Source organism: Grus americana, chromosome 4 (assembly GCF_028858705.1).
Source record: "Grus americana isolate bGruAme1 chromosome 4, bGruAme1.mat, whole genome shotgun sequence".
Classification (NCBI taxonomy): domain Eukaryota; kingdom Metazoa; phylum Chordata; class Aves; order Gruiformes; family Gruidae; genus Grus; species Grus americana.
Genome location: NC_072855.1, coordinates 48,407,738 through 48,429,505, shown reverse-complemented (window position 1 = coordinate 48,429,505; position 21,768 = coordinate 48,407,738). Strand labels below are relative to the sequence as shown.

Genomic DNA, 21,768 nt, shown 5'->3' with positions numbered 1-21,768 from the left:
CTTCAAAGCCCTTCTGTAATTTGAAAAGGCTGGTGCACTAGCCTTTAGGCTTTTTTGCCTGAAGTTTAGAGAGCTGATGAGAGTAATGTATCTATGTACTGCATATATCTTTGTACATCTTCTAAGGCCTGAATAATCTTGACATCAATAACAAATAATTAGCACCCATTGACTTGAATGGGTTAGCAGGACTATGGGAAAAAGAGAACCCGTAGACACTAAAAACTGCTATAAACCTTTATTAGAAAAAGTTCTTTGAAATTTCAAACATCTGCAATTAAGTAATATCATGACTTTGAAATACTTATATTACAAAATCATTTGAAACAGCTATTTGGTAAAACACTTGCACATACAGCAATTTCATATGCAAAAAGTAAACAAAGTTGCTCTCCATCAGGTTTAGCATTGCAAAACAATTTACTTTTTTATCTCATATCAGCAATATTATCTATGGGTTCATGACTTCGTTTCTAGGTAGTCTTAAAAACAACATTCTTTTTTGCTGAGGTTAATGTTAGGATTATGTGCTTTACAAGTCCAGGACTATTATGGTATTAATGAACTGCTGGCAATGCCAGTAACCTTATGTTTGTGACTTTATGGAGGAGTTGTTTCTATTTTGTTAAAAAAAATCTCTCTTAAGATACTGATTTTTAGCCTATGTAGGAGAGATGTTGGTTCTTAATTACCCTTCTCTTTATCCACATATTTCTCAAACAATTCTTCCTTTGGATCCGTAGCTCTTCTGCTTTCTATAGGATAAAGTGCTCACACTGTATATTACATGTTGAATTGTCTTGAAGTGCTGGATAACTACTGAAATAATTAAAGAAAATGGAAGAAGAGGTAACAGTTCCTTAGGTATCATCACATTTGCTAAACATTTTGGAATAATACATAGTGCAAGTGGCTTTCTGTTTGCATGCTTTTTCTCAATTTCTACTGAGGGATCATGACTAGAGTTATCAGTTGGTGGTAGGTGTTGCCAGATGATGGTGAGCTCAGATCAGGCTGATGATGAAGATATTACAGCAGAGGCATAAATATGGTGTAGTGCATGGTAATATTAAAATAATTTTTAAAATTTGCTAGTATCTTATCTGTTGCCTGGTTGTCCTCCTTTTTGTTTTGTGGGTTAGAGGACCTGACTGTGCATCATTTAGGGAAAATTAAGGTGCATCAACAGAAGGTGTAAAGGTAATACTTGTAAACTGGAATATTACGACATTTTGGCTGTACTAATGTTGGAGTAAAATGGTCTAAATCCCCTGTAATTCAATCCACCTACAAGATTAAAAGATTGAGATAAAGTGTGCGTAAAAGGAAATGACCAAGAACCGATGACAAGTGTAAAACAAACAAGAGTGCAAGGGGCATGCGAGTAAGCATGAGAGGGAAACGCTGGCCGGGGTGAGGGAGGAGAGGAGCCAAGGCAGTGACCGTGCTGGAGCTGAAGAAATTTCCTGGCATGGCAGATTTTAGAGAGGGTAAATGGCATAACCTGGCTAATCTATAAAGCTCTAACCTAGACATTAGTTCTGGGTGAAATTGATTTTAAAGCTTGATAGAGAGATTGATTGGTCATGAACTCTGGAATAAGAAGTAATGCTTATTAACAAGAGTTTACAGAATATACATTCACTCAAGTTAAATTTAAATCTTTAAGTGGAACTAAATCTCTGAGAAACTTACTTGAAGCTGTATAGCATTTTATCTGGCAGAAGGACCATGCAGAACTAACATTAATCCCAAACCAACATCATGCGTTCTGTTTTGAGCATCTCCAGGTTACTGCTTTGCAAACCGCAGGAAGTCTGAGCATAACATCTTTGTCTCTTGGAAGGAAGTTGCTAACAAAGCTGCTACCAGAAAGTATGCACTTCTATTTTTTTTTTTAATTTTCTAAATTTCAGTCTTTCACTTTTCCCCTTGTGATTGCATTATTTTAAATCAATGTTCTAGAGAATGAGTTTACTGTCAGGAACATGTGGAAATGTTTTAAAAAAAGTTGTGAAAGATGAACTTAAAACACTTTTCAAAGCTAAAAATCATCCAAGCAGGGAAAATTAATTTACCATCTCATATATTAAATCCAATATTTGCAATGAATTGTTTTGGAACAACGAAGAAATCTTTTATTCTTTGAGGAAATTACTAGTTGAGTCATATTCAGTAATGAATCAATATGGTTAGCTGTAAACATTTTTTCCTTTTATATTTTGACACATCCCAAAATTACTCACAAAGCTGAACCCTCCTCTGTATTTGTCAGCTGTTAGTGACACTCAGCTGTCATCCCAGAGGCTGGCAGAGTTTCTTTGCTCTCTTTAACCAAGCTATGCATGATAACATATCAGTGAAATATTTGCAGGCAAAACAAAACTGATCATGTTAAGCATGTATTGAGTGGGAAGAAATTATATATTTAAATAGAAGATGAGGATAGGTAGGATATGAATTTAATATTTTAAATAAGGCGGGGGGAGCGTTGCACAGACAAGGATCCACTTTTGTGTGTGTGTTAAATATTTAAACTACATCCATAAGAGACATGCCACCTAAAATCAATGGATGCAATTGCAACATTATATTCCCACCCTGAGGTATCTCAGGAGTCTGATTTTTTTCAATATAATTAAAGGTGACCAGGCACGCTTAGAAGTCCATGTCTTTCAGATATTACAAGCTCAATATTCAAAATGAGAAGAAGCAGAAATCTTACTGCATCTGAAAACCTTGACCAAGTAGTTATGCATTACACATGCTTATCTAAACTTGTGTTTGGTGTGAGTACTGAATTGTTCAATTTTTCAACCTCTTACTCTTTAAAAAAAGAAATGCTTTCAAGTTAAATATTCCTGAAGTAGGTGGTTGTTAGGGGGAGGAGGGTTAAAGGGTGAGAGCTAGTCCGTGGCACTAATCTGTGGAGATAATGAACGGAAAGGCAATCTCAAAATAATAGATTTCACTTCTACAATGCCTTTAATTTGAAAAAGAAAACGCATGCTACAAAGACTATGCCCTTGCTGGGCTGCAGTCACTTCTGGCAAATCCTTTGAGAGGCTTTTGAGCTGCTCTGTCAGTCCCAGGCTGGTACCTCCCCAGCAGAAGCCCCGTGCAAATCAGTGCACCGTTACCAAAAAGCAAATGGAAAACCAAACATTGCATAGGCATGAGCTTCACATTCACCAAACCAGGGCTGTCCAGAATCATGGATGTTTATATTTTTAAAAAAACAAAACAGCCACCCACAAAAAATATGAAGCGAGCCACCAGACTTGAACAGAAGTGGTACACTGCTGAAGAACTAGACAGAAACATGGATTATTTGGGGAACTTTTAGGGGAAGGAAGAAGAGGCTTATCTTAATTTGTGATGAATCTTGTTGCAGAAGGAATTTAAATCAGCCCCTAATCTTACTATAGTGGTCTTCCTTTTTTTTTCTTTTTCTTTCTTCCCCTGGTGATGCTTCCTTTCTGAAGACTCTATGTAGCAGGACACAACAAAAGCGTTTGCTTCTCTGGCCTTTTGAGATGAATTATATTTAAATCCAGTTCATCCAATATCTGGGAGATCATTAGCTTGTGCGCTGCTTCTTTAACCAGTTCTTTGCTGTTCTGACTTCATGATTCAACATCGCTGCATATACATGGAAAAGAAAAACAAACGCACCAGTGTCATGCTGCTTGGTCAGTTGTCTGGGCAGGAAATAATATGCAAGAATATCTCTGGAGTTCACGAGAAGGCGTTATCAGAAAACAAATGTCAGCCATGCAACGCATGAAACAACCCCCCCATCCGTGGCGCGAGGTGCTGGCAGCAAGGGCTGGTCTGGTTTCTCCGCTGGTTAGCGGCTCTGCGGGGCAACTGTTCTCCTGCTCCCTGCGGGCACTGAGCAATGCAGCTGCCCTCCTTCCACAGGTGAGGGTAACTTTTACAGATGGAACTTTTGTATTGAATCTGGCCTTGCAGCAGGTGAATTTTCTTTGTCCTGCTGGTTTCTGCCTAGCTAGCTTGCTCCCTAGTGCTTTGTTAATAATGTTTGGTTCATGCCGATGTTAAAAATGCAACATTTTGTATCATCCGGTTAGATTTCAGTCAGTGTGAACAGTGAGGGTTTAAACCAGCCCTCAAGTTACAAAGGTCACTCAAAATCTAAATATTTCACATGCGTTTTTAAGTACCTTGCTGAACTGAGGCACCACCTGGGAAAGGAGTATTTCTTTGCGTACTGACTTATTCCCCACTCAGAGCATCTCGCCATAGGAGAGTCACGCTTTTTCGGACAGACGGACGAGGGGGGTACCCAGCAGTGCCCAAGGAAAACCAAACCCCTTGGGGGAGGTGGCAGCCTACAAAGACCCATGCTGTGAAGGGGGGACAGGCCATGCTTCTGTTTGGGGGGGGGGGGGGGGGGGGAGTAAAGGTCCCCGCAGCAGAGATTGGTCTTGCACCCGCTTCTGCACCGTGCAAGCGTCAGCCCTGCGCCCGCCTGCGCGGGATGGGGAGAGCCCGTGCTTCTCAGGCACAATCAGGGGTTTAGCGCTAGGTTTCAAAGGCAAGATATGTTATTTTAAATATATCTAAAAATATATATATTTACACACAAGTATGTATTCTTAACTTGGTGAGCTTATGTGCAAAGCGGATGAATATGACCTATGAAGGAGCCCGGGCTGTTGTCTTGTCTCTTGTGTGCAAATCTGCGGCCTCAGTGCTTGTTAGTATGAAATTTTGCCATAATGATAGCTTTGTTTCATTGTACTTTGTAGTATTTCACTTTTCTTGCTCACAAGAGCTACTGAAAACATCTATTTATCTGTACATAATTCTCTTTCTGACATTATTTATTCAGCTAAGAGTGTGGTTGGGAAAAGCAGCAGATCTTGGCCTGATAAGGTTCAATTGCAGAAATAAATGGGAACAAATTTTTTTTGTTTACCAGGAAATCCCACTACTTCAGATATGCTTCATTTCAAAATGAAAAGGTGTTTCAAAATTTCATGTAAAATTAAATTTGAAAAAGTAGTTTGAGTTAAGGGAAATGCTTAATTAGAACCCTGTGATAGTTCACTATTTCTGTTCAGTAAACCTTTTTAAAATTTTATATTAAAAAGTCACTTACTCTGACAAGTAGTTTTGGAACAACTTTCATTCTGAAAATGTCAAAATGCCATTATTGAAATGTTTAGTCTCAAATGTTCTCAAAATGATATCAAAATCAATTCAAAACATTTGGGTCTTGATGAACTCCCCCCCCCAAGCATCTTTATGAAACAGGAAAACCACATTCAGCCAGTTGTGTTCAGTGAGGCCTTGAGATGTTTCCAATATTGAAACATCAACAATAAAATCTAAAAATAGCGTTACCATAATTTGAGAAGAAATTTGCCCAAAATGGTCTTTCAGAATCTGAAATTGAACCTAATAATCTTGCACTTTGTATTCAACTAATATGCTTTGTCTGAGCAGCTCTGAATGTTTTAGAGATAAATATCCTCTTTTTATTTGCATTTCTTTGCCTTCCTACAACTTAGAGGCATAAATTTCTCTATGGTCTGATCCTAAGATACCAGTCATAAGAAAATATGCTTAAATAATGCACGAACCTTTGCTCTGAAGTATACTTATCTGAACAGGGCTGCTTTTTTGCATCAAGGCTTATGCCTCACTATAGTGCTTTGAAGTGACAATATCTCTATTTTACAGGTGGGGAACTTGTTGTAGGGTGTAGCCCAAAGATACCTTTTGCCAGTCAGGAGCAAAAGCCCACCTTCCGATGGGGTTAATGCACCTTAGCAAGGGTGGTATTTAAAATGTTAGCTCAAGCTGCTAGGTCATGATGTTTTTTTTTTCTGAAGATGAGCTGTTTAAGTTTTGGAAAGAAAACTAAATGCTCAGGGTGTTGTTGTGCCTAAAAAGCCTTTTATAGTATGACTAACTTCTGCTGGTGCTAGCATATGGCTCAAGCACACTTTGTCCTGTACTCCCCGCTATAGTTGGTGGTACACTCAGCAAGTCTGTTTTTAGAGAACTGCTGTGCAGTTGCCTCTCTTAACTATTCCCTCCCCCCCCCCCAAGTTATCATTTAGAGGCTGAAAGGGAAGACCCAGATGGTTAGTGAATCCAGCATCTCTTCCAGCTGCTCAGGGTAAAATCATTGTGCTTGCTTGCATCTGGAACCTAGGATCCAAGTCTGTCTTGTTTTAAAAAAAAAAAAAAAACAAATACAAAACACCACCACCTCTCCCCCACTCCCCCCAAAAACCCCACAACACAATGATTTCTCTTGTGATAGCTGTAAGCAGAAAGCTTTTAAATACAAGCAGCTGCAGCAGCGCAGCCCCATCCAAAAGCTACCCTGAAGCTGCAGGTTTGGAGCAATGGAGTTGCAAACTCTCCAGCAGTGGTGATTTAATGTCACTGCTATCTCACTCCTGAGCAAGGAAACTCAGCAAATTTTCTGAGGGGAACTGGAATATTATGATGGTTTACAGTGGGAGGTGCAGCTCTGTCAGACATGTTGAGCTGGGCTATCTTGTGCTGTGGGAGGGGGAAGGCCCAGGTCAGCCTCTTGCCACCCGTCCTTGCTCTTGGCCTTGCCTGCTTGCGTCTGCACCAGGGATTTTCTCGGCCCACAGCATGGTTTAATGGTTTATCGCAACCTGGCACAGAGGAGCTGCTTTGCTCATGCCCCAAAATGCAGCTGCAATGCAAGCATGCAGGCAAGGGTGAGGTACAGCCCCTTGCTTCCAGCCGAAACCAGAGTTCTTAGAGAAAATGGGAGTTTGAGGGGTTTAGCAGTTCTGGCCAAAAATGTTGAGAAAAGCAGCCAGAAAGTTTTTAAGTTTACAAGCTGTCAGGATTGCAGTTTTGCATCCCTCTGGGACCTCTGCTTGGACAATGAGCTGGTGCCAGCTCTGAGGGAGCACTGCGGGGGGGCACCGGGAAGATCCTTTGGGTTTCTCCTGGGGTCAGACAAGCCCCTGCCCAGCAGGTCACAGCTCCAGCCAAAACATCTGGCAGTGGTGTGCAGGGACCCGGTGGCAGAGGGGAGCTGGGCGCCCATGCTGGTGAGGAGTGCCAAGGAATCTACGCTGAATGCTTGTATTAACACCTTGGGAAACTGATTAGAGCCTGATCAGTGAGTGAAACTGTGCCATCTGGTTGTCTGTCTCGCACAGGTTTACAACTGCAAGATTATTTAGGAGTATAATTTACAGGCAGAGACAGGCTTAGAAATAAGAGCCTGTCAAACCATTTGTTTGAGTTGAAATCAAAGTCCCTATATATAAAAAACCTTTAAAACTTAAGTAGACCAAAGAATCACTCTATTTGTAATTATATATTAGAAAAATGAGATTATTTTGGAATGACGATCATATTTCTTCAAATAGTATAATGAATTCAAAGTACCTTGGGTTGGCAATTGATTCTTTTTCTTCTTCTCTTACAGTAGGCAAACATTCACAGTCAGCTAAAAAGGAGAAGAAACAAAACTGTAGTTATTCTTGGCAGTTATTCTCTGCTTATTTCAAAATTGCATCAACTTTTCTGGTGAAGTCTCTCTATGCTATTCTGCACTCTTTTTATCTGTAAAATCAGCATAGTCCACATAGCATAAATGTTATGTGTTTTAAAGCCTCCTTAACTTTGATAGGTGTTGCTGTAATTTCTTTATTATCTATATTTCAGTTGTTTATGTACACCTATGCAAATGAACTACTTTTAAGGACTGTTTCCCATAAACTAGCCTGGGGAGGACTATTTGTTAATTTTCCACTGCTTATACAGTTGCACCTATGCTTTATAGTCCAGCTGGGAATTTGGGGCTGGGGTTTAGGGAATGCTACACATAAATCCCCATATGTAAACGATTTGCTCCCTTCTGCCCACAGAATTTTAAAAAATATTTTACAGCGCTGTTTCCCTGTGTACTATACTTCCTACCTCTAGTTCACGACTGCTGCTTAGCACGTGTTTTCTGCTAGAGCTTATGGACTGCGAAGGTCAAAACCCCATCAGGTGGAGCACTGTGCTAACGTAAAGAAATCGTGCAAAGAGTTTTATGTCCTGAAAAACAGCGCATCCCTAGGAGGTCAGGCAAATGAGCTATTTGGATGCAAGGCAAGGGACTACAAATAAAGAATAAATAAATCAAGGTTTCAGCATTTCCTAGCCAGTGCAAAGCTGTTAGTGGTTCAAAATCAGGCCTTGGTTAATTTACACCTTACTGAAAACTGGCATTTTTTTGAGGAAAGCCTTGAAGGAGGATGCAGGGCCCTTAGACTTTCAGCTGAAACCTTTAGAGGTTTCACTTGAGAGGAAAATGGGGGGGGGGGGGAATATGAGATACTTAGGAGTAACTAAGAAGGAGCTGAAGATGCTGGTGGTAGTTACCGTGGGCACCAATTGCTCCATGGGGTGCTAGGCTTGCCGGGGAGGATGTATTGGTGAACGGTGCTGGCAGCGAAGAACAGCTTGTGTTTCATGTGGTAGCGATGGCAAGCAAGGGAAAGGACACAGAGGGGAGGGATGTATTCATAGGATCCTGGCAGCAATTTTAAGTAAATGGTGGTCTGAACTATGAGTAAATGTGTGTTGTTCTACAATAGCACAATGTGGAGCACAGAACCGTGTAAACTGTGAAGACTGAAAAGACTAGATGCTTCAGAGAAACTAGCATTTAGCATAAGAATGTGTATTTAAAAATATAAATACTGTTCACAGCTATATGTGTGTTTAATAGATGTGTCTACTGGAAACTCAAAACATTTATGATATTCCATCATATGTTAAAAATACGCTCCCACACAAACTAAAATACTCCTCTGAACAAATCTACCCCTGACATTTGTGCTGCTATTTTAGTAGCAGGGAGTCAAGAACACAACTAAAAATGTTGTAAGAAGAGCAGCGACACACATACAAAAGCCTTTATGTTGATTTTTCTATGCATGGGTTCTACATCAGCTAGAAAGAGAGGGATGATGGAGTAGAGGGGTTACCGTGTACCATTTTTGTTCATGCTGTTCATCCACTTATCAAGCTCTTCCATCTCTATCTCCATAACAGAGGGTGTGTCTTCTTCGAAAATAGGACTTGAGAGAAGGGAGAGAAAGAAGACATTACACAAAATGCTTAATTTAAATGTAGCCCTTTTGCATGGGTCTTTCATAATTCCAGACACATGTGTAAACTCTGGAAAGCCATCCTAGCGTAGTCATCTGAAAACATGTCAGCCCAGTGAGTGTAAACCAAACAGCTGCAAAGAGATGCAAAGGAGAGGCAGCGAGATGCTGGTCCTGGGCAGAGGTTGGGCTGGCTGGGACATCACATGCAGAGGGGCTTGGGCGGTGCAGTTTGGGCTATGCCAGAGCTCAGGACCACTGCAGCTATTTGAGAACTGTCCCTACTATAAACAGAAGACTGAAAAATAGTTCCTCTGCCCTGCTGGGACATATGGCAAAAGTCCCCCTGCTCTAGTGATAAAAGCAGAGGGCCTAAAGTTTCATCCTAGCTGTCACTGACAGTGACTTCAGAAGGAAAGGTCACGAGTAGAGTAATTCTGCTTTTATTTAAATGCCTATGTTTAGCTTCCCTTTGCTGATTGTTCCTGGAGTCACATGGTAGAAAAAATATTTTTAGCAAAACCCCCTTCTTTTTCCTGTGAAGCCAATTTAAGAACTTCCAGCATTGATTAGCAAGATGGAGCTCAATAAAAGGTAATGATAACAAGTATCACTCTGATAAGAGCCATGCAGCTTTTGGCTTGTTTTCCCAGCAGCTAAAGCATTGCTTCCACAGCAGCTAAGCAAGCCTTTCCACCTCACCTCAGAGCAAGAAGCCAGACTTGAAAAACAGGGGGGAGCAAGACATAGAGCTTATTCTGAATAGTAAAAGCCTGCGATGAGCCTGGGAACTCATCCCCTTTGCTCATGGGGCACCTTGAATGTCTTGGGGCCGGGGGTGCCCGGAGCAGGTGTAGGGGCAGCTGTGGGTGGTGGGTGCCACCAGGGCAGTGCTTGCCTCAGCCGCTGTAACTCCTGTTCTCCTGCTCTAGTCTTACCCCTTCAGCTGGATACTGAAGTCATGCTTTAGCCACCTCTAGAGATAGTTAACTGGAGCAAATGATGGCAAAAGGTAATGGTGTTTAGTGTATGGTTAAATTAAAACAGGTGGTGAAGGAGCAAAAAAATCATAATATCTTGTTACAGTGAAAGAGTAAAAAAAGTAACATTCATAAACTTTACCTTTTCACATTTTCGCTTCCCAGCTCATCTGGAAAAGAAAAATGTTGGTGTTCATAGTTCTGGTTTTTGCATATACAGGGTCCAGGCTGCAAGCAAGCTTTGAATAGGGTCATGTAAACCAGGTTGCATTTTCAAAAGGCATAGTAAACTTGTAGATGAAAGACAAAGCACCTCATCCTCTTTGTAATTTTCAGAGGAACCCATTATTTTTAATCTTGAACACACTAAAAGCAGCTCATTATTAGCTGTGCTGGGAGGAAACTGACTGTTAGCACCATGGTGGGCAGGACATGGCAGATGCACGCTTCCCTGGTCATACAGATGTCATGAGAGAAATGGTATTGTGAAAAGGAACCGCTATTGCAAAAAAATTGTTTACTGGAAGCATTGGGATGTTTTGCTGCTGGCTACATGCAGGCAATTCAGCTCTGCCTGGAGATTCTGGGAGCCACTCATGGGGAGAAGAGAGAGGGACTTGCATGGCGGATTAAATCTCAGTTAAGCAAATGAAGCTGAACTAGCCAGATGTCAAAAGGGAGCCAAAGCTAGTTATGACCCCAAGACAAAGTAAAAATGCAGGGGTAAAAAAAAAAGTGTAATAGCCATTATTCAGTTAAATAACTTCCTTTCCAGGAATCAAGTGACTGAAAAGCCTCAGCCCTCAAAAAGAATGAACTACATAAAGGATTCACACTGTATACTGCCTTAAATCAGATTATTTTTAACTCATGGTTGCCAATGGGTGCTGCCACCTCCCACTTGTCCCAGCACGTTCCCTGATTGCGGATCCACCCCAGGGCCACAGAGCTGTCTGTCCCCACCTTGAGGGTGCCCCAAGTCCCATCTCCAAGCAATAGGCACAGGACAAGAGATCCCAGGATTGTGCCTCTGCAAGGCACCACATTTCCCATTCAGAAACAGGGTGGGCAACTAGATGTGTGGCTTTGAGTTCAGAGTTTGTTGCGAGGGTGACCCAGTGATAAATAAGGCAGGTACAGCCTAAAAATGCCCTGAAAAATGGACTTAAAAAATCTATGTTGAACATATGTCACTGTCTGCAGGCTGAGGAGCTTACAGCTGCACTCTTGGTCTGTAGAGACACCGATACGACCATTTCAGGACTTGACTTACCAGCTGCGTGGTTTTAATGTGACACCTCAGTTTGTTTGGGTCAGACACCCAGGCAGTCTGACCTCAGGATTCCTAGCTCATTTGCTGTGATATCTTCATAGCTGCCACCACCCTATAGGATTCCTTACAAGTGTTCCTTAAAATGGTTTTGCTTGTTTTTATTTTATTGAAGCTCCAAGCATCTTTACCTTGTGGGCAGTATAGGCAATAGAAGCATTAAATTCACCTTGCATGAGGTTATTAAGCACGAAGATAGAAGAAGCGTTTGCAGCTGTGTGCTGTTCCCGGTGTTGCCAGGAGCCGGAGCTCGGTGCTGCGGCTCCCGTGGGCGTGCAGCGTGAGCAGGAGGTGCCAAGAAGCAGAACTAGCTCCTGCCCAAGGAGGGTGGCGTGCCCAGATACTGCCGGCCAGGGGTGGATCGCTTTTCTATCTGTCAAACGTGCAACTACAACCAGAGAAGTACATCCTAAACGTGGCATCCCAGGCCTCCAAATAATGATCTGTTAATATTGAACGCATCCTAAAAAATATCCTTCTGATGCATGAGAAAACAAATTTACCTTGCTTAGACTTTTTCCTTTTATGACGTATTACGAAAAATATGATCAGCAAAATCAGCAGGACCAGCAGCACGATGGGGACAATGTATAACAAGATAGAGTGTTCTGCCGCTTCTAGGCTGTCCTGATTGTTCACGGCATTCAATTCGGTACTTGAAGTACTTATTGTTTCAAAACTGCTTTCAGTAGCTCTCGCGGTGACGAGTACTGGCTCGTGGTCATCTGGACTTGAAGAACCCGTAGTGGGAGATGGTGTTACTGTAACAGCGGATAGCATTGACGATCCGTCAGCTGAACCCTCATTTTCAGAGCCTGCCAAATATATGAGGACAACTTAACACTTTATGGATTTTATTGGTATTATCAGTGAGTCAAAGCACGTAGCTTTTAATATTTACCTTTCATATGACATCTTAAAAAATCAGCAGATGCCCCATACACACAGATTTGAAGTCTTGGGCATCAGATGTAAAATTAGATTGCAAATTGGTCAAAATCTTACCAGTCCTGACCACATTCTTCAGCTGGTTTTTACTGGGACATGTCAGCATTCACAGTTTGTCTGCACACAGCTGTCTTGCACAAACATATTTCTTTTCCTGCAGGTTGGCATCCGGTCTAGCTCTCACAGAAGTCTTCTGCTTCTCAGTAAACTACACCATCCTGCTTTGCTCCTCAGCCTTGGCACTTACGGCCGCAGCCTCTTTCGTCCCTCCCCTTACCCAAGGAGTTAGTACTCCCTTCAGGGGGACCGTTATCCCTGGTTCACCAATTCCTCCGGCTCGCTCATCTCCCTATTTCTGTGCCTTTCTAAAATGTCTTAAATTTTGTTTCACTGTGAAAAACAGAACTGGTGAAAGGAAGTCTGAAGTCTGCAGAAGCTGCTGACTTTCACTTCTGCTAGAAGAGGTAGTCGTAGCACAGGGACTTTGCTGGACACAGAAGCAATTAACTGCTCTGCTGTTTGATCCTACGGGCTGGCTGAAGGAGCATACAGTAAAGAATCAGTCCTGGCTTTTCACAGATGGGGGGGTTTGAACCTTAATTTGGGTTTTGGTTTCATTTATCATGCATTTTTTAAGAACAGTGGCTAAAATTGGCTGAATTGATAATAGCCTGCAAAAAAACCCTTGTTTCACTAATTAAGTCTACGTTGACTGTCACAGAGTTTAAAGCTTAACAGAAGTATAGCAAATTCTGGGCTGATACTGTATTCTATACTGTAGCCAGGAATCAGTCCTTAGATAAATTATACCAACATGTTTCCAAATGCAAAGCCCTCAATAATTTTCTTAGCATGAAATTAAATGATTTTTTCGTGTTATTTGCCCTTTCAGATACAATGCCGGCATGCTGCAGCTCTCATTTTATGCAGTAAAGCAAGATGGGATTTCATGACTTTTGCAATGACATGTTTCTCCCCAGTCTTGTAAAGTGCTGGGCAGCCACAGTTTCCACTAGAGTTAGCAAGAGCTTAAGGTTTTCAGCACCTCAGTGCTGGCATTTCTAATCTCACAGGACTGGAACCAAAAGTGCTTAGCATTTTAAATGCTTTTGTAAACACATTAATCTTCATAATGGCCCTGAGAGATGAGCAGTTATCATCTCCATTTTACAAATGAGGAATCAGAAGGACGGGGATGCTGTCCTTCCCAGGGACGCCAAGTGAGAGAGGAAAACTGGGATTAGAGCGCTATCTCTTGCTTAATCTACTCTGCAGCATCTCCTCTCCCGTCAGATTTCTCTTGAAGAGATGATGAGTATCTCATGAGACTGTATTCCAGGAAACCCAATTTCAAAGGAATAAAATTGAGTGTGACAGCAGTGATTTATCTAGATTTTTATGCTGCACTTATCACTCAGGCACCTGATTGTTTCATCCTTTCCCAAAAACTAGGGAAGAATTTTAATACTTACTACATTCAAGTATTAGGTATTATTATTTAGCACCATAAAGGTCACCAGACTCTTTCACCACAATACGACAATGAAAATGTTAGCTCTTCAGTGGCAAAGCACTTTGCATCGATAGTCTCTCTGCTGCTTTCTTCTGTATTTAGTATCGCAGTCAAGAGCAAATCACAATCTCTGCCTCCCTGGCAGGTAACGACCCCCTGTGTGTGCTCCTCCACCCCTCCCTGTGATCTGCTGGCTGTCCTTAATCCTGTTGCCGAGCTCCTCTCCCTTATTAGTCTGGCCACTTTTTCCTTCCCAAGGTAGTTTATAGTCCCCAGTGCCTGCAGCCGCTCTGTTTCAGTTGCACAGAGCAATGAGGTATTGCTAAGAGATGGCTGCACCGTGGGACCAGCGCAGCCTTGCCGAACCACTTCGACAACCTTGCTTCATTTTCCTCCTCTAGCCATTGCCCTTGAAACCCGTCATCTGCCACATTTGATATATTGATAAGGACAAGCCCATTGCTTAAAATAGTACAAATGGGAAAGGGTGCGGGGAAAATACCTTATTTTTCATTTATTCTTAGACCTAAAATGGATTTTTCAAATGTCTAAAGCATGGTGTGACTTTAAAGCAAAAGCATACAGTCACACCTCATTAACTGCAGTGCTAAACTTTCAGCTGCAGCGTATGCTGCACTTGATTTCCAAGAGAGAATTTTCCAGTGTCTCTGGTACTTTTTATTTGCCTGTTTTTGAGCTATGAAGCAGATTTCAAATCATTTGTCTCTGTGTGAAATAGAATTACCTTTTCTAGTCTTTAGGCAAAGAAAATGGCAAAACACAGGGAGTGACCTTACTGCCATGTATTTTTGGTCATTTTGCGTAATTCCAGGGACAAAACACCGTTTCCCCTTGCAGAGATTTTTTTTTTCTCCAAGTGAATTAAATATGTCTTCTAGCAGAAGGGCAACTAATTGCACGATGTTCTTGCAAGGATATTGCTCTTTTTTCCTGTGTTTCACCTGCTGCCTCGACACATTTCCCTCCAGCTCTTTTGCCCATCACCTCTGAGGACCAGAGCTCGGACCTGAGGGATGCCCTACGTGTCACACAGGGGCTGCTCTCGGGCCACCCATGCAGCACATTTTTTATGCAGCAGGAAAATCACAACCCCCACCTGGGTGGGCCTGGTGGTTTGCACCAAGGAAGGATTTGTACTTCCAGCCCAGTGGGGAGGGATGAATGGACTCAGGCCTCCCAGTGCTGGTTGCTCCTGGTCGCTGCAGCCAGCTGCCTGGGACACACGAGACCCCCATGGCTGGCCCCAAGGTAGTCATTGTTTTTCATGGTGTTTCAGTATAAAGCACTCAAAACAGCGAGCGGGCTGTGTTGCAGCTGGCCCCAGTGGCTGCTTTGCAGGGTGAATGAAAGCTGGATGTTGCGAGGTTTGGAGTAGGGCAGGAGGGTGTCTGGAAGTCAGAGATTTTGAGATGCTGTTCAAATGCTTTCTCCGTGCCTGGAGGGAGCCAGATTTGCGGTGGTCATTCATACCATGAACTGTCTTGTCAGCTGTGCTTGGGTTTCATCTTGCAGAAATCTACTAGCTCCCTCCAAAAGAGAGTCTGACCATAACATAATGTACATTCAGGAAAGAAAACCAAGGCCAATGGAGTGGAACAAGGAGCAAGTCATATCTGACCATGTAGATATCCCCTTGACTTTGCAAAGCCTGTGCCCCCCTTCTTGCTAAGCTCAGCCTCATGCTGTTGGTTACAGCCTGACATTTGTACTCGGTGCTCTGCACATCGTGGCCAAGGAGCAGGTGCTCATGCAACCACCACATCGGCTTCAGCTTTGGACTGCCTGGGGCATCAGTGCTGGCGCCTTCCCCCCATGCTGGGGGAAGTGGACGGGAGCCACGGCTGCAGCCCAGCCTGTATTGCTGCTTCCCATGCTTTCAAGAGCAGAAGGGAGAGGGGCTGGTACGCAGCTGCGTCCCACCCTGATGGGGAGCTGGGCACAGCTGGAACTGGAAGCTAAGAAGTCCTCGGGTTCCCGCCACTGAGGTATTAGAGGATCTAGTCCTCAGGGGACCAAAATGTCTGAGCAAGCACTAGCAGCGGCTCAACAAAGGTTCCATTACAGTTTTTACGAATTACAGAAAAGCTATGTCCCTGTATGCAGATACCATGGTATAAGGTATTATTCAGTATTTTCTACTTTAAAAATGTTTGGATTGCCCATGGACTTTGTGTGAGTTTTGGAGGTGCTCCCAAGTCTGCCTTTCAAGGGAGGCAGGGGGAGTTGAATATACTCCAGCAGCCTGGAGTCCAAACAACTGCAGCTCAAACAAACAACATTTCTGTTGCTGCAGCACTTCTTCCTCTGAGGTTTGTGCTGTAGCACTCGGAGGTGGTGATACGAGCTTCTTGATGCAGTAAGCAGGCAAACAGGTTTCTGATTTGTGTTGGATGCGAGGCAAAGGAAAATAGCCAGCAGTCAGCACGTTTGGTTCTGCTGTAAGATCATCGGTCTCCCTGCTGCCTACTCATCAGACTCAGGGACTGGGCTCTCTGAAGGGAATTCTTCAAATTGCGCTATAGTACCTACTTACAGAAGAAAAAGGGATGGGATACAGGAAAAGCAAGAGCTAAGTCAATGGGATAGTCAAGCTTATTAGTTTTAAAGGAAACTTTTTGTTTCTCCAAACTTTCCTATAAGCTATACAAATGCAGTGAAAGGAAGACTCACGAGAAGGTGACAAAACCAGAAAAGGCCATAAAGCTGTGTATGCTGGAGCAAAGTTACCATAACCTATATCACTCCGTTCCATACACACATCCCTTCTGATGGTATAGTCGTACAGCTCCACGCGGTCTGTACGATCCTCTCTCCTATTGCTTAACTCATCCCAGTTCCGTTCCTCTCCCCACGTTTCGCGTTGCTGCAGGAAGGGCCGTTCCTTGCTGCGGCCAGGGCTTGCCCGGCTGCCTGTCGCGGCAGGTCCCGCCTGTCAGTCTGGCTAGAAGAGGAATCCTTAAAAGCCTGCAGGCTAGCTGTCGGGTGCACACGCTCTTCTGGTGAGGGAGCACAAACATTTCAGGATGGCTAATCTGTAGACAAGATCCCATTAAAATGGGGTGCTTAGAGAGTGTTATCTAGGTATAACCTGAAAGAGGAAACAACTGTGTAAGTTCATTTCTAGATGATGGAAACTGCTTTCTCCTCGCTGTACTTCTATCCAGCTGAAGTGCTGTGTTAACTGCTGGCATTGCAAATTCAGCCGCGTCTCAAACTGTGAACCTGTAGTCTCATTTCTCACCCCTAGTACTAAAGGTTTTCCAGACCAATTTATGCGTTTAGTTGCATCTCCTTAATCTCGTGGCCTTCCAGCTCTGCATCAGTGATACCCGTGCGACCTCACTGTGATGCAAATCTCTCGGTGCTCCTTGCTCTTAGGAGGACCCTGAAATTAAAGATTCAAAAGCTCTGGAGGCTCTCCAGCTGTCATAAAATCTCTTGAGGGAAAATAGACTGGGTTCACTGACTGAAATTTAGTATACAATTTTGCTGATGCAAAGGAGAGATTTTTCTGAAATGCCCCTGAAGCACTTGAATAAAACACAGTGGAAGTTTGTGTGTGTAGATAAAAGGGATGAATAGGAATAAATGTGTACAAGGAATTGATGTGTTCAGTAGAAAGGGGTTTTCATCTGCCTTTTAGGGACCTGCACTTTGGAAAGAGAAGATGTAGTAAATCCTCACTTCTTATATTGTTGAACTCCTGAGCTCATTACTCTAGGGGGGAACAGGTCAAAAATACCACTCCCTCAGAGACCTTGGCTTTGTAGGGGACTTTACCTGAAAGGCACCTCTCTGCCAGAGAGCGCGCTGCCGCCTGCGCTCACGGCACAAGCTGCTGAATACCTGGATCTTTGATAGCAACGTTTCTTTGAATGGCAGCTCAAAACAATAGCGCAGAGACAGAGCCAAAATAAAGCGCTACCTGTAACCATCCCGGCTCTTCTACTTAACGACCTTACACCCTTTACTGCTCCTCTCCCTCACGCGTTTTCTTGCTCCCCGCGTCAGACCACTTATGCCGCAATTTCCCGCGTGTTTCACGGAGGGAGATGGCGTACCCTGGGAAATGCCCGTAGGGTCAGAGCCTTTTCCTATAAGCTACAGTCAGGGCCTTAACACTTGTTCCTAGGGGCAGCACGTAGGGGTTTAAGGGCTGCTGCACGGCTGAGCAGCGACCACCATCGCCCAGAGCAGGGAGGGCCGCTGCTGGCCCTCAGCAGGTCACCAGCAGGGCTTTCTGCCCGCATAAAGCGAGGGGACTGGCACAGACCCCCACGTCCCCTCAGCCTGGAGCCGGGAGAGGGCCAGCACCCGGAGCTGAACCCTCAGGCGTGCTCTTAGAGCTACCGGCTTAGACTAATTGTAGCGTAGCCGGGAGGAAACTGTCTGTTAATCACAATGCCAATAGCAAGGCTGGTGTTACGCAAGGCTCCGGTGAGGTCTGGGAACAGGACTTAGAAAGGCTTCAATCTGTCTATGCTGCAAGCTTTAATCATGCTCCTATTGCCTATTTTATAAATGGTTTCTAGACAGCAGAGGTGAGACTTGGGAGATCCCCAGGAGCTTCGGCCCCCCTTCTCCAGCAGACCACTTTAAAGGTGAGGACTGTGTCTGGGACTGGAGGAAAAAGGAAAAAAGCTCCTTTAAAGGTCCTGCCCTGTTGATCTGTGAGCAAGCAGGGGTGACAGCAAAGGATCCCCCCAGCAGGCTGCCCTCGGCAAAGGGGCTCCTGACCGACCAGTGCCTGCCACCAGTGGGGTACAGAAGCCTCTAGACAAACTCTTCTCCCTCCAGTTCAATTGCAACCCCAAGGCCCGAGTTTACAACTTCCCCCTTCCCACCCTTGCAGTCAGAGTAAGCCCCGGGTACGTTTTGGGGCTGGTTGCACAAACAAAAACTGTCTTTGTGCGGGGAGCGAGGGTCCCTGTCTTCTCTGGGCAGGTGCTCTCCTCCCCTTCCCCAGCAGTGGGGGGCTGGCTGGGGAGAGCCAGGGCTGACAGCGGTCAGGGAGAGCTCTGGCAGGACTGGCTCACTCCCCTGGAGGAACTGTTCCAAAATCAACCACAATTTAAAAGTGAACCTACAGATGGGAAGCCTCTAAAGGCAGTGGGGAGTGGGTTGGGGCACCTGGTAGGTGACATCTGCCTGGTGCTTCATGCAGCCTTTAACGCCTGTCGCAAGGAAGGGTGGGGGCCCAGCTGGGGGGGTGGAGTGGAACTAAGGTGTTCCTCTGCCCTGTGGAGATGGTGATGAAATACTAGCAATCAGTACAGTGCAAATGAGCTCAAGAAGCTGGAGCCTGATCACTCTGCGTTGCTTGCATCATGCCCCTCCGTTTCCCTGGGACCTCGGTTTTGCTCAGTCCACGGCAGGAATTTTTTCTCTGACCGCTTTGATTCTGAGCTACGTTCGATGCTTGCAGCAGATTTTCCTAATGTGTCTGTAACGCAACAGGGCTGTAGTAATGCAGACAAGACCCAACCATTTTATACCTCTCCTAGCTCCTTCTTACAGCTAAGCAAGACTCCTAACCACGAGCAGCTCGGCAGCACACCAGGAGCCCAGTTTTACATCCTGCTTTTAGTACTGGTTTTCAGGGGAAAAATTATCCATGCCAAACCATCTATTTCACCAATGCATTTTAAAACCTCAACAGAAGCGGTCCAGCGATAGCTGAGAGTGACTGTCCTCTCTCCCTGCTTTCTGGAAAGCTCCTGCTCGCTACAGCAGCACAGAGGCAGCAAACACTTCTAGTCCACGCTGAGGCACTTCGGCAGTGATTTGTTTGGCACCAAAAGGCACATAGGCACATCCTGGCAAGGTTTTACTAAAAGGACTGCCTGCCTTGCGCAGTCGCTGGCTGCCAAAATGCCAGTGGAACAAACTACCCCCTGCGAATGGGTGAGAGCCTCTGCAACGACACCCCAGCGCTTCAGCATTTTGTCTCAAGCGGCTCTTTCACTCACGGTTCTTCCCTTCAAAAGATCAGGACCTAAATTCACGGGGCCGACCACTTTGTTCTGCAACTGAGAATTCAAAATATTTGTCTCCGGAACCGGCTGTTCTTTTGTTAAACTGGTTTCAGTGCACCGGGACTGCGGAAATTGGCCTTTGAATGGAAGCGGTGCTCTGTCCTTAACCCTGCTATTAAATGCTGATAGTATGGGTGTGGGGTTAAAAAAGTGCAATAAAAAATTAGAACTGAAATGCCTGGTGTGCCAGCACGGAAACTCTGGTTCCCTACACACCTGCGATTTAGGAAACGTAGGAATTGTAGGATTCAGTTGCTGCCATTTGGGTTTAGGTCTAAGGAAAAAAAGTCAAAGCTTTGAAGAAGTCAGGCAGCTGAAAACAGAGAGGGTAAACACGGCTAAAAGAAGCAGAGAGCGAGTCCCTACAGATCTTCTCCCAGCGCCCAGTTTGGAGGGTGTTGCCCTCCGACTCGGTCCCATCACTGCAGGCACGAAACATGGTCCCACCTCAGAAGGCGAAAGGCTCTTTCTTACTCACCGTTCGCAGCAGATCCTCTGGCCAGCGCCAGGGCAGAAAGCAGCACGATGAGGTTTTGCTTTCGCATGTTACCTTGGCGGCGCTCCCACCCGAGGGGTGCTTCGGCTGGCTCCCTGCTTCACCCGAACATTTACATTTCCTGTTTCCTGCCGGGGTGCATCTGAGCTGCATTTCTGCAGGAGATGGACTCTCTTTGATGGGTTTTAGGAAGTGATGTAATTCCGTCTGGGCCTGTCAAGTGAGCAATGATTGCAAGAGAAAGAAGGAAAAAAAAAAAAAGTTGCTCTTCAAGCTCTAACTTGACTGAAGCACCTTTATGCCGTAGGTGAGTGCACACCTACTCTCCTCTGCTCTTCTGACTCCTGACTCTCCTTCTATCTGTCTGCAACTGCATGCGGTGTCATGGGATGAGCATCACACAAATTCAAATCTGACGCAAAAGATCATTTCTGTGTGTTAGCAGGAAGGTTTTAGGTTGCTTTTCAGGGGGGTTGAGCCAGCAGATTTCAACAGCGCCTCCCCCTCTGCCTTGGTTTTCAAGCTGTAATTCTCACCCCAGCACGGTGGGACACTGTGCGTGTTTATGATCCCAAAATGCAACCCCCAAGCGGGGCTGTCTCCAGCGAATGGGAAATGCGTCTGGTTCACTTGGCAGCCTGTAACTGAGTATTTTGGGCTGGTTTGAGCTGGGGAAGAGGAAAAAGCAGAAAACCACATCATTTTTTGTTTGGAGCAGGTGGTTTAGCTGGAAAGCACTCAGACGCCAGCGTGACGATGGCTGTGGATGATGGGGGACAGGATGCAGTGCCTGGCGTGGGGGTCCGCAGTGCCACGGTTGATGGAGGTGGTGAGGGGCCAAGTAACTCCTGCTTCCCTTCCTCCCTCCTCCTGATTTTCGCTTCCCCCCCAGCGGTCTCTGGCTGGCTGTGCAGACCCAGGGGCATGCTGTGGCCCCCCCCACCCCCCTGCTGCCCCCTCCTCTGCGCCCACTGCCCCACCATCTCCTGCTCACTCAGAAACGTGCCAGGGTTGGCCAGGGGCTTCCGCATATCACCTGTGGCTAGATAAGAGCAACATTAAACCCAGTATTTTCAATCTTCTTGCTATAAGGGGTGGGCCTAGTCAGGGCTCAGAATTTGGACCTGGATGTAAACCATACCCGTCCCCAAGCAGGGGGGGTGACTGGAACATAGGTTTGGTTTGTTCCACTGTGCAAATAAGTGCTAGGTCTAAAATTCATCCCTCTGAGTCCATGAGAGTCTGCACCCCAGATTTTACTCTGGAGCATCCCAGGTTTGAGCCACTTTAAATACTTGCATAAAATTTTCC

The 21,768-nt window shown here is 44.7% G+C and overlaps 1 protein-coding gene across 3 annotated transcripts; it reads right to left on the bottom strand.

Moving 5' to 3' along the window:
- Window positions 1–250: 250 nt before the first annotated feature.
- TMEM154 (transmembrane protein 154) lies at window positions 251–20,609 on the bottom strand. Of its 3 annotated transcripts, none has more exons than XM_054825472.1 (7): window positions 20,440–20,609; window positions 11,948–12,259; window positions 10,257–10,284; window positions 9,019–9,104; window positions 7,420–7,480; window positions 5,129–5,159; window positions 251–3,642 (listed from the first exon to the last, which is right to left on the bottom strand). In XM_054825472.1, exons 1-7 carry the CDS (start codon window positions 20,504–20,506, stop codon window positions 3,634–3,636), a joined length of 594 nt encoding a protein of 197 aa, XP_054681447.1. In that variant the 5' UTR covers window positions 20,507–20,609; the 3' UTR covers window positions 251–3,633. The 3 variants fall into 3 exon arrangements, with proteins under 3 accessions (XP_054681447.1, XP_054681448.1, XP_054681449.1); XM_054825473.1 differs by lacking the exon at window positions 20,440–20,609 and adding an exon at window positions 12,450–12,626; XM_054825474.1 differs by lacking the exon at window positions 5,129–5,159.
- Window positions 20,610–21,768: the final 1,159 nt, after the last annotated feature.

Coding starts and splice junctions, on each gene's coding strand:
- TMEM154 (XM_054825472.1), bottom strand. CDS start 20,506: ATGCGAAAGCAAAACCTCATCGTGCTGCTTTCTGCCCTGGCGCTGGCC. Junction 12,260..20,439: donor CAGAGGATCTGCTGCGAACG/GTGAGTAAGAAA, acceptor TATATTTGGCAG/GCTCTGAAAATGAGGGTTCA. Junction 5,160..7,419: donor GAATCAATTGCCAACCCAAG/GTACTTTGAATT, acceptor TGACATTTTCAG/AATGAAAGTTGTTCCAAAAC.